The sequence below is a fragment of the Plectropomus leopardus genome, chromosome 11 (assembly GCF_026936395.1).
Source record: "Plectropomus leopardus strain MGB_pleo_1.0 chromosome 11, ASM2693639v1, whole genome shotgun sequence".
Classification (NCBI taxonomy): Eukaryota; Metazoa; Chordata; class Actinopteri; order Perciformes; family Serranidae; genus Plectropomus; species Plectropomus leopardus.
The window spans coordinates 11,366,747-11,379,314 of NC_142186.1; the positions used below are offsets into that span (position 1 = coordinate 11,366,747).

At 39.2% G+C, this 12,568-nt stretch overlaps 1 protein-coding gene across 5 annotated transcripts in view; it reads left to right on the forward strand.

Annotated features, from left to right (window-relative positions):
• Positions 1–12,568, forward strand: part of ulk4 (unc-51 like kinase 4) — a 93,923-nt gene that overhangs the window by 65,374 nt on the left and 15,981 nt on the right. For 4 of the 5 annotated variants that reach the window (XM_088084016.1, XM_042489922.2, XM_088084017.1 and 1 more), the window contains 2 exons: positions 5,076–5,245; positions 8,863–8,964. In XM_088084016.1, the coding sequence (XP_087940142.1) occupies positions 5,076–5,245; positions 8,863–8,964 (272 nt within the window). The remainder of the gene's footprint in view (positions 1–5,075; positions 5,246–8,862; positions 8,965–12,568) is intronic. The other variant, XM_088084018.1, reaches the window with a different exon arrangement.

Sequence of the window (12,568 nt, forward strand, 5' to 3'; positions counted from 1 at the left end):
TTGTAACATTATATATAAAAAAAAACAAACAAACAAACAAGAAAATGCACATTACGTCCTCTTCAGTTAATTAAAGACGTCTTCAGGGACTTCAAGTGACTTCAGAATCCTTCAGGGTCTCTGAGGTTCCTCTCTGAGTCTGATCTGCCACCAATCCTTATTATTTCTCTTGGCCTTCTGTAAGAAGCTCAGAGGAATGTTTTAGGTAATTGCCTCTGTGCCGGTGTTATCTAACGTGGAACACGCATCAATAAATTGCCATTTGAAATTGGGTTCAGGTTATTTCCCCAAACAGTGTATAAAAAATTCTATAATGGTTCTTCCACATCATGTCCATATGTGTCCAATCAATTACACCTCTGGGCATAATTTATACCACAAAGATCTGTCTTCCATATTAATGTTTTCATATTAGCACCCAAGAGGTCATTGGATTGACAACTTTACATAACAGCAATCAATAAGACCTGTTTGACAGTAAATGTAAGATGTTTTGCTGTGTGTTGAGTTTATGTTGTGCAAAGATTGTACGATACTAATGCAGTTTGCATTGCAGTGAAAAGTTATTGATTTATAGAGATTTGGGGTATTTTGTACAACAATGAACAGCATCCCAGTGTGAATAAACCAACATGTCTTTTATTGTATAATATAATACTGTATATACATATGTGGCAATGTGGTAATATTTCCTTAACCTTAAATCTGACCACGACTTTGGTTGACTAAACTTAACTAGACCTTAACTCATCAGAAAAGGCTTGTAATAATCTTTTGAACAGTCACAGGATATTTTAGAAGGCATTCACAAGAAACCTGTTTTGTCATGTGGGTTTGAGGTCGGTTTTTAGTTTATTTTTAGAGTGCAAAATTGTGATGACAGTTTTACTCCTGTTGTCAGGTTATTGTCTTGTCCAGTGCATGAGTATTTCTACTTCTGTTAGTTATCAGACATGACCAAAAAAATGGGTGCAATCACTCTAGACACAATAATGAATAAAATATGTTTTTCATTAATTTGATGATGGGAATCAATAAAAGGACTTTCAAAAATCAGTCACAGGCTGTATCTAGCCCAGGACCTACCAGTTAAATGCCTGAAGGGTAAAGCCATTTGCATTTAGTTGTTCAATAAACATATTAAGCACACATATGATTAGACTCCATCCTTGAGGAAGACTAACAGAGATGCTACAAACATTAAGGGAAAGTCATATTACACACTCAATGTATACACTCAAATTTAGATTTAATTTAAATTAGCTGAAACATTATCCATTAATTATATGTAATTAGTTTAGTAGGTTTTTCTGTTCCCACAAAACTTTCCCACTTTGCTCAGACAGTGATGCTCTGAAGCAATCCATCCTGTTGATTCCCAACAGAACTCATTTTACGGTGGCTTATAAATAAATAATACAGCAAAGCATTGTAGAATATCTATTTTTAGCCTAGTTAAAGTCCAAACTCTAAAATAGGACAGAGCACAATGGCTTCCACTCATAAATTATTCCTCTAGTCTAGTAACAAGTCAAGTAACATTTGTACCTATGTGACATTTTAAAATATGACTTGAGAATTGACTCAGTGAGGTTGCTTTCCCTCTGATTAGCCTTAGCTATCCTAACCTGTACACACAAACACACGCACGCACACACAATTTAAAGAGGCATACACATCCATACCTGTAAGTCACAGCAATACTCATTATTACATTATGCACAAACACACATGCACAGAGCTCATACTGACCATAGCAAGCCATATGCATTTTATATTCACCTGCAAAAGATACCCACAGTAAAAGCCTGTGTGTGTGCACGTGTGTGTGTGTGTTGCATGCGTGCATATGCATGTTTACCTTTCAGTTAGCGATTCCTAATGTATACCTGACTTAAAATCTAAAAGGAGTCAAACCAAGATAAGACTGGATCACTTTGCACAATAAGATGATATTTACCGATGGCAGTAACTGTTGATTATCTGTTTTGTCAAGTCAATTTTGCACTGGCTAAATGTTTTGTCCTTTATTTACGGTCAGACTTGGAAAGAATTAGGTGCAATACCAAGCTTCTGATTCTGAGAAGCCACTGGTTCAACCCGACACTGGCGTGATGTAGGAGTGCAACATGTGCTGTGCACATGTGGGGTTTTGTTGTCAAGTTCACTTTCAGTAAGCACCTTGCTTCTCTTCATCTCACCTCTTAGATGAGAAGAAAAATAGACTGAGCTGCAGATGTGCTTATCAACATAAAGAAAACATGCATAGGCTATCAGCCAAGTTGTTATTTTAAACATCAATATTGGCCTAGAATTTGGTGCATCCTTATCACATATCCATCCACGCTGTCTAGTTTTCTTTCCGTTCTATGGATAAAAGGGCATTTCATTAGCTGATCACATTATTCTTTTAATTATTTTTTATGGAACTTTGTTAGCTGTTTGTGTTCAGTGCACTCCCAGGATGTCTCTCTCTCCCACACTCCTGGTGATTTGTGCAGCATCATTTGAAAAGCATTAGAGGCAATCAGTTAAACCTTGTCTTTAAGGTTTGTGTGACTATTTTGCAGCAGCTTGGTGCTTGTTGTGCATAATTTAATCAAGAGTACCCACAGAGGGTCAAGCAATGCAACTGAAATGCAATATTTTAAACTGGAGACTGCAGTGGGAAAATGTTTATGTGTCTTTCAGATTACTAGAGATTCAGTCAGCTGAGAATAAACAGATTATACAGCCTGCAAACAGTTGAGAAGAATAGATGGCATCATCTAACTATCTATCAACCTACAATGCAGTACACACTCTGCTTTGCAAGCTTTGTTGCCATAGTCACATTCCTTTAGTGGTATTGATGTGGATATAAATGCCTCTTCTGGTTCAGCTAATTTGTTTATTCATATCATTGAGCTTTATTCTTTAACCACATTTTGTTCATCATTGCTACAGAAATTCAGTCAAATAAGTGTCATTGTATTGTAAACAAGCATCTGTGCGCAATGTCAGTGAAATACAGTATACATGTACATGCTCAGTGATTTGTGTCTTTGGTCTGTGCTCAGGCGAGTTTTGTTTGGATGGGACCAAATCAAAAGAACTGACAAGTCACATAGTACTGCCAATGTGTCACAAGCAATTGAAAACTCTGGAGGCATATAATGTTGGATATGCTCTTCACTACTTCCTTAGTACTATTGTAACCCTCCCCTTGCGTTGTAGCCCATTTCAAATCAATGCATAGCTATAGCTTTTTAAAATGTGTGTCAATATAGTCATGGTAGAGTATGGAATCACAAATACCTACATTTTGGCGTGTTTAGTGCCATTTTGTCTGAATGTGACCTTGGCAGATTTTTACAGCATTGATTCAGCCAGTTAGGAAATTATGATTCCTAAGAAGGGACGTTTATATCACAATAGTCCACATGATCACCAGTTACAAGCACATTCTTTGCTATCTATGTATTTTGCCAAAATGAAAATATGCCTCAAGTGTTCAGGTAAACAATCAAAGAATAAAGTTTGTTTTGATTAATTCTGCATCTATAATGCCTGGTTAATAGGTGACCAAAATATCAGGGATGTTTATTCATTTTCTAGAATAAACGGTTTTGTTTTTGTTTGTCTTTTAATTCGATGCAGGTGGCTATGCTACTTTATATTCTCAAAAGAGAATAACAGAATAGGGGTATTAACATATACATGAGCAACTATCTAGAACAGAGTTTTTGTCTGAACAGGAATGAATTGTCAGAGCACATTAACAGCAGAGGAGGTCTTTGTTTGACTGAACAGTCCAAAGTAGAGCAGCTCTGTTTATTTAATTATGAGGCAGCTTGACAAAGTAACAGTACATCTCACTGACAGCAGGCTAGCTTGATAGCTTTCTAGTGTCTGCAGAGTTGCACTTTCACTCACAAAAATAAACACACACACAAACACACTTCTACATTCTAAATAAAGATCTATTGGGATAGAAAATAACACTGGGTGTGTTTTCCCCAGTGAAGACAGTTATCTAACTGTTACCTTCTTGTGCACAAAAATGAAAATGAAGTATAACTTTGGAGTTATTGATAGCCAACGTATTGGCTGTGCATTCATTGGAAGGCATGTGTCATGACAACTTAGTGAGAGCGGAGTCTATCCAGTTTTCACATACAGAGATGTGCAGAGAGCGCACCTCAGGGACAGAGGTGTACAATAACTACATAGATCAAGCTGCAAAATGCAGAGTATCTTCTATGTCATGTTAAATTTAATGAGCAAAGAACATGGTTTTGCACTTTAGCAATAGCTACTTATTCATGGCTTTGCAAGGGTTAGCAGCTTTACAACCTGTTCTACATTGGACAGTTTTCGAGGGACGGATAGAGTGAGGTGAGAGGGAAGACAGATACGAAGAGAACAGAATGTATTTTTAGAAGAGCATCTAATTTGAGTTATCTTTTGTTGTTGCTGTTTTTGTTACCATTCTGCAGACTTGGCTGTGTTAATACTACCATATTTCCACATAGGAATTCAACCAGCACAGCTTCAAGTTCTGTTTAAATAGCTGAAAGTGAAATTCAGCTATTTTTCCCTGCCATGCAAATTAGTGACAGTAAAATGCTGATCAACTTTAGAGGAAGAGTGTCACCCTGTACAGGAGCTATCAATCCTCTGTGGAGTCAAACCAGAGCCTACAGTTAGACATTTACTCAGGTCAGCCTCAAGTATAATATTATTCTTTATACTTCAGATATACATGTGGAGGGGCAGGTGTGTTGGTTGTTTGGAATATAAAAGTAGGGTTGTTTGATTAGTTAAAATCTATGATTTCAGCTTACATCAATGGATTAATAAGCTTGTAAGCAAAGAAGCATTTTTGTAAATTTTACATTTTTCTAACTACTTTTCTACATTTATTTGAATGCATATTTTATTAATATGACCATGTGCTTAGAGTCTGTTATGATGTTAACTGTGCAATGTTTAATGTACTTGATGGTACCAAAATAGTAGACTCTAGTGACAAACAAACCCCTGTATCCAAAAATCCAGTAACTTTATTCAAATACTTCTCTTCCACTGCACAGGTCTAATAGAGGTGGTGGTGAGCACCCTCTCAGAAGCTGCACTAGTCCACCTGGATGAGAGAGAGGGGCATGCTGGGAGAAAAGTCAGCCATCTCGTGTTACAAGCCCTTCTGGAGCTGCTTCACAACATCTTAAAACAAACATCTGTTGTCGTCCGCTCTGCACTGCAGGTATGATCACTCAAGCACAACTAATGAGAACAAGACACTCTCTGCCCTGTCTTGATTACCAAGCTGCCCTTGAGCAAGGCATAGAACAGATAAGAAAGTATACTAAAAAAACCTTTGAACTTCCAGCACCATCTTTCAGTTCATAAATGTTTTAGCACTGTACTTTAAAAATGCCCTTCCCCAACAACAGATTATGTTAATAAACTGTACAGTGCAGTGCTGGATGAAATAAAAAATCTCAAAATTAAACAAATCAAGGTCCTTTGAGTAACTCAACAAAAAGAAATGGAACTTTCTTCGCCGTTTTTCTGTATTTTAACATTTTAGGAATGACATCCCACTGATAATCACATAAATGGACCTTAAAACCATGGTAAGCAGAAATTGCAAAAACACAGACATAACAACATCAACATACTGCAGAATTTGAAAATACACCCTTCTCCTGCAGCTCTCTCCTTTTGGTTCTAAGCTCCTCTCACCAGGCAACCTTAGGCATATGCATGCGATTCATACAGTAACCCAGTGTTTCACATACATTGATTTCTTTATCTTAATTCGCTGTAGAGTTCACTCTGTTTATCAGACCACAAATGAGACAAGCTATGCCTTACTCTCCGCCACTGTGGACTGCTTGGCCAAGGGAAGGACGGGCAGCTGCTCTGGGGATCAACTTTGGTTGGCGGCTATAGCAACTTGAATTTGGTAGTCTCAGCGGACTGGTGGTGGCAGCATTGGGTCAGAAGGGTCCTGTTCTCTGGTGCTGGCTGGATTTATGTTGTTACCGCCACTGACTGGGGTTTATCAGGAGCTGCTGCCTATTCTTTTCGCATTGAGGTTGTCTAGTGGAGGGAGTGAGGTAGAGCATACACTCTGGTTTAAGGCTCTAGCTAATGTTAGCTACAAATATATGAATGTGAAGCTGCAGCTCTGAGCCTTTAGCTCTGGTTAACAGAAGGCTAAACTATTAGCAACATTTTCTCTCTATTTCTGAAACACTTTGCCGATATAAACATGTGTTTTATTGTGTTTATCGCAAGACTCTAAGCTGCGTTTCCGCCATAGGCTTTCAGTATAGTACCTTTGGAGCCAAAAGTACCCCCCCCAAAGAGGAACCTAGACCCTAGATCTGTGCAGCGTTTCCACCGCACAAAGTACTCTTACATGTGGACGGGATTGTTGTCACTTGCTGCTCCATCCAGTGGCACTCGCTGTATTTCCTTGTTTCCCGGTGATTCAGGGAAGAAGAAGAACTCTGCACTCTGTTTATTGTCCACAGAATGGAGCTGTGCAAAAAAGAGCAGGCTGCAGTGACAGTCTCTCTATGGGATATTTATAGCAGGTTTGTGCATCGACTCTGCCCGTTTATTCTGCCCGAGCACACCGAACGAAGCTCCGACAATCCCTAAATGTTTTTTTCTCCAAGTGAGGATTAGATTTAACCTTAAAAGTTGTCGGCAGCTAGCCCAGTCAATGAATTATTTTTTTCTCAGTCTACAGCTGCCGCTAGAGGCTGCGAACATCCTTTTATTTTATAGTTTAGTTAGTTTAGAGTTTACTAATGTTTAAAAAATGTATGAACAGTGGTTAAACCAGCTCAGCCCTGAGCACAGTATGTTGATTCTCCACTGACCAATGAACGGACTGCAGTGTTTCCAGCTCCACCTCTTGGTTCCAGATCTGTGTGCTAGGTACCCAAAGCAGAGGGGTGACCAAAAATGGAAACAGTTCTAAAGGTACGAAAGGTACCATCCATAACTTCAGACAATGGAAAAAAAATGTGTTCCGAAATGAACTGAATTGCACAGACCTGTTGGTTGAAACGCATTGACACATCAGACTCTTTATGATAAGTCTGTCTTCCTTTTTTTGGGGCTGCTCTGTAGTGTAGGCACCAGTTGTTGCCAACGTTCAAATAGCAACATTTATCTGTGGGATTCTCCGTCATTAATTCAGTCTTTTACCACCGGAAGGAATGTGAACAGTGAAAAATTTCCAAGAGAAAATGCAGAACTCTAGTTTTCTCTTCTATTCTCTACTATGAGATTTTTGCCCAATCACGCCAACATAATAGTCTAGCCCTGGCTAGTATTCTTGCAAGTTACAAACCCATCTCCTCACAAACATACAGCCTATTTTTATAATAAATACTTATAAAAAACACTTTGCAAAGAAATTATTTAAAAATCACAATGGTTTATTCTTTTTTTCATGTATTTGTTTTAAATTCAGCTGTTTTGCTCTATCATGGTACATGGGTCCTTATAGGCTGATGTATTTCCCACATTGATTCGCCACTATTCACCAATTTTATCTCTGTCGAGCACAGAATCACCAACTGAATCACAAAGTCAATTCCCTCAAAATGTTGCCCTTGTATCGTGTCCCTAAAGGCGTGTGTGTGTGTGTGTGTGTGTGTGTGTGTGTGTGTTTTTGATGTGTGCAGTGGAAGCTAGCAGGTTTAAGCAACTGCAATATTGAAGTTGTGGACTCAGGAGAAAGCGGATGAGGTCCCGAGTCCCTGGGACTCACACACACACACACACACACACACACACACACATACACATACACACACACACACTTACACACACACACACACACAGGCATACACAGAGGGGCCTGTCTGGCTATGTCCCTGCGGCCTCATTATCACCACTGGCTTTGTCCTCAGCTTGCCTCCCTACACACAGACGCGCACACACTCACATACGCTCACATACACTCACACCAGCCCCCGTCCCCCTATAGTGTGCACCCCAGCCCAACGCATACATATTAATGCTTGGACAGGGGGGTGGTGGGACTAAAGGGGAGGCAGGGTAAAATACTGGGTGGAAGAGGAAGGACAGAAGAGGGAGAGGAAAGGATGGATGATAGAAGGGAAGAGACAGGGATGGAAAAGGGAGCAAGCAGAATGTGCAGCGGAAATCAATTTTGCGAGAAATGCAAAGCTCATTAAAAAGAAAACTTAGGCCCAAACCAAATTCATTTGGGTAATAAGGTCTGATAAGGAGAGAGGACGTGACTAGACCGCTCTCCCCAAACTATTACTCCGTTGGTCAAGAGAGAGAGAGAGAGAGAGTCAGAGATTATATATACCACAGGAGAAAAAAGGGAAGGAGAGAGCGAGCATAACGGAGAGGAAGTGACTTTGGGGAAGACAGAGAGAAAATATGTGCCAGTATTAATCACATTATTCCACGGCTAATTGGCCTGAAGTTCCACTGTAGGCATGAACTGAACTAAAATAAGCCAAAGTGAGGGACAGAGGTGCTAATGAGGGGGGGCAGAAAAAAATAGAGAAGGTGAGAAGACTGAAGTCATAATGAGATTCAAGAAAAACTTGATGTGACAAATAAAGACAAGTGTTCAACGTGTGCTGTCCTGAACACATCTTAAAGTGTTAAAAAAGGGTTAAAATAACACAACGTATGCAGAAAAAACTATTTCCTCTCTTAGTCTATCAGTGTGTCTTTCTCCGTCTGTCTCAGTCTGTCAGAATCTGTCTTGGCAGGTCTCTGGATCCATCATTATTGACTGTCAAATCTCTATAAATGATTTAACATGAGTGTGTGTGTGTGTGTGTGTGTGTGTGTGTGCGCGTGTGTGTATAGAGCCAGAGGCTATCTTGTCCAGCAGTAGAAATGGAGGCAGCAGAGAAGCTGCTCCTGGAAAACAGACCCCTGAGCCAACTCAGCACACACCTCATTCACATGGTGAGACCAACACTCACAGGGCTGTGTGTGTGTGTGTGTGTGTGTGTGTGTGTGTGTGTGTGTGTGTGTGTGTGCCTGCGTGCCTGCGTGCGTGCGTGCATGTGTGTGCAATACCTTGCATGCATACATAAATATTTTCTGGGTTTGCCTCTGCATGCATGTTTGTGCACTGTATTTTTAAGTGTATGCCTGATTCAGTGAGACAAACTGTGCATGTATTCTTATTTATGCGAGGAAGTGTGTGTGTGCGTCTGCATGTGTGTGCATGTGCTTGTGTTTGTGTATGTGTGTGTGTGTGTGACAAAGAGAGAAATTCAGAAAGAGAGAACATACATACTGTATTTCTTTGGGTGTTTCGTTATGTTGTGTGAGAATAAGTCTCTGGGTATGACTCCTACACATGAGTAATGCTTGTATTAGTTATCAGACTGAGTAATACAAGTAAAAAATGCAATAACTGATAAGAGATAAAAATCTCTAGTTGAAATCAACTGCTTAGATTGAAACTGACGAAAGGGGTCTAGCTGCAGAGCTCTAGGGTTGGTTCCACCTCCTTCGTTGGACCTTTTTCAATCCTGAGCTTGGAGAAGGAAGTCTGAAATTGTGTAAGCCTGCCAAGAATGATCTTCAGGATATTATAGCATAGGTTTATTAGTTTGAATAAGCCACACACCCTCCACCTATAACACCAAAGTAAACGATACAACCTGATATCTCAGTTTAACTGTTACTTTTAATGTAACTTTAAGCAGCAAATGACTTGAAGTAGGAGTTGGTTAATTTTAGCAAGCTATGTCTATGTCACTAGCAAAGTTAAACATTAGCTGAAATTACCTTAGTCATTATATGGCACATATTGGGTTGTATTGTTTATCTTGGTGTCATTGCTGGAGGGCCTGTGGCTTATTCAAACCAATGAATTCATGCTATGGTACCTGATGATTTTCTTCTAAGCATTTAATACACTTATTTAATAACTATAAGCATGACAAACACAACATATGTAACCTAAACATGAAGCTAAATTTGTAGGCTTATAATAGACATACTTATATACAGAGACATTGATGTGATACAATGTACACTCAGTAGGCTGCTTTATGTATTAACTTTAAACACTGTAAAACAATACTCTGCCCAGTACAATACAGTGGCATATGAACATAAGGTATTATAAAGAGGGAGTCATAAACAAATATGATTTTTCAACTTTATTCATGTGCCATCATGTGTGATTTTCCACCATGGGTCCTAGCGATGGAGATGGGTCCCAGCACCAGAAGTGCCCAAGTCTGGGGCTCTGCAGCCAGTAGCTGATAACCAGTACAGTTATTTTTACAATTAATGTGTGTCATCTTAGAGATTTTTGTGTCATTTCACAGTTTTGACCGCTAAATTTGTTTGAACTGCCTTTAACAAGATAGTTTGGTAAATTTTAGGAGATCTAAAATAACTTTTCTTTTTGAAGGTAAACCAACCTTTTTGAAGGTAAACTAATCATCTCTCAGGGGATCGACACCAATGCTGTAAAATGAAACTAATCTTCTGTAAACCTAGATGAATCTAGTAAGACCAGTAAGACAGTCTGCCAGTGCTGGAGTATCTAAATCTACAGCTTCCTTCCAGACTACTCCTCAAACCTACTCCCACATCTGACTGCTTTGTAAACAGCAACACTTCTGATCAAGCTCATTTAAAAGTTCTTCCTTAATTAGCTGTCTTCCAAAGAAGTGCGTATATCTCTGTTATGGTAATGAAATTAGTTAAATAGTTGTACTGTAAACTAGTTTCAAAGCGACCCTTAAAGTGCTTGTAATGCACTTTCATAAACAGACTCAGTGTCCTCTGTCTAATACCTTCAACCGGTTCTGTTAAAGTGTCCAAGTTACAGGTTATGTAGCTTTCTGCAAATGTACTAATTATGCTACATATGAAATCAGTGTAGGAATGTTATATAACTTCAGTATGCTCCTTGCACGTTGCCTGTGTGCTCCATGCAGATGATTATTCTAGTTTACTGAAGTAATTATACAAGTTATTATAGATATTAATTCCCTGAAATCTGCAGAAAAGGCTCTTATATCTGCAAGTCCCAGCACAGAAAGTGCAGTCTGAAAAACAGGAAGATAAGACTGAATACAATCTCTTTGCTTACAGAAATGTTGAAATGTTATCACATTCATACATCCACACCTTCTGACACTATACACACTACTAAGGATTAAATAATCACGTAAAATCAGATATTAAAGAATAATGGATGCAAAATAACCTCCTCCTTTATCTGCACTCAAAATCACAGACTTATAATTGAAGTAATTAAATATTAGAGTTACAGTCAAATTTAATTGCTTGCCTTCTGCAATGTTCTATACACTGAAAAAGTTAAACGTGCAATTTCCGTGCATTTCAAATCAAAACAGTAACTTAGATGAATACCAGGAGCTCAGGAGTATGCCAAGAGAAGATGGAGGATTCTGTTAGTTCAAATAAATTGAATAAAGGTGAGAGGTTGAAGTCCGATTCACAGGCATAGGAAGAATCCAGGCAAAAGAGAGAGGGTGCTGTGAGGCATCCTGGGAAGTTGAGGATAGAAAGGAGGGTTTGTAGGAAAGTGGGAGGAGGAGAAGGGGAGGTCTCAAGGGACACAATAGAGGTTTTGCTTATACTTGACACATTGAGTGTTGGGTGGGCGTCTGTGTGTGTGGTTTTGTATGAGAGGGTTAAGGGGGCAGCTGACACACCCCCGGCCTCCTCACAGCCTCTTTGCCCCATGGGAGATTAGTGGGTTAGACAGAGCAGCAGTGTCAATATGATCCCTGAGTCTAATATCAATAAAAATGCAAACTTCCTTGTATTAAATGCACAATATGTATTTTCTGGTGGAAGGGGTCGGATAATCCAAACAATAACCCAAGACGGATTTCAATAATGTAGTGAAGTAGGTTGGGAACGCGGGAGCTGTTGTCTTTATTTTTAATTAACCACCACTGCTGATGAAAATTTATCTGACCTGACTCAGGCAGAAATCATGTTTGTTCATGCACAAGAAAAAATATTGAAGTTTTATTCATGTTACCTTATTCACGTTATGTCTTTTAATTCAAATAAAGCCTTTTGTTGATTTGCTACCTTACCATTAGTGTTAGATGAGTCCACTAACCACACAGCTAATGTAACTAATGTTATGTTAAGATTTCAATCATGGGGCAACCCAGCGCGGTTATCCTTTTATGAGTGAATCAATCTGTGGCGGTCAATGTTGGTATGTGGCAGGCTGCCACAAATTAATTGTTGTGTAGGAAACACTGTTGTTGTAACATTATAAAGTTGCCTCACAAATTGGTGGCTGGCATGAGCCACTTGACATAACAGCGTTGTAGTACTTGGGATCAGTGTTGGTGTCGAGGCCAGTCTCAAGACCCCTTTTTGAAGGGCTTGGCCATGTTAGTCTAAGTTTAGATGGTCTTGACCACAACACCATGTCATAGTAGCAAATGCCCTGGATTGATAGTACTGAAATATCATATTAATAAACGGGGTCTCCCCTGGATTACTGTGTTGCAAATTGGCATACAATTATTGAAAAATGTATGCTTTGCAG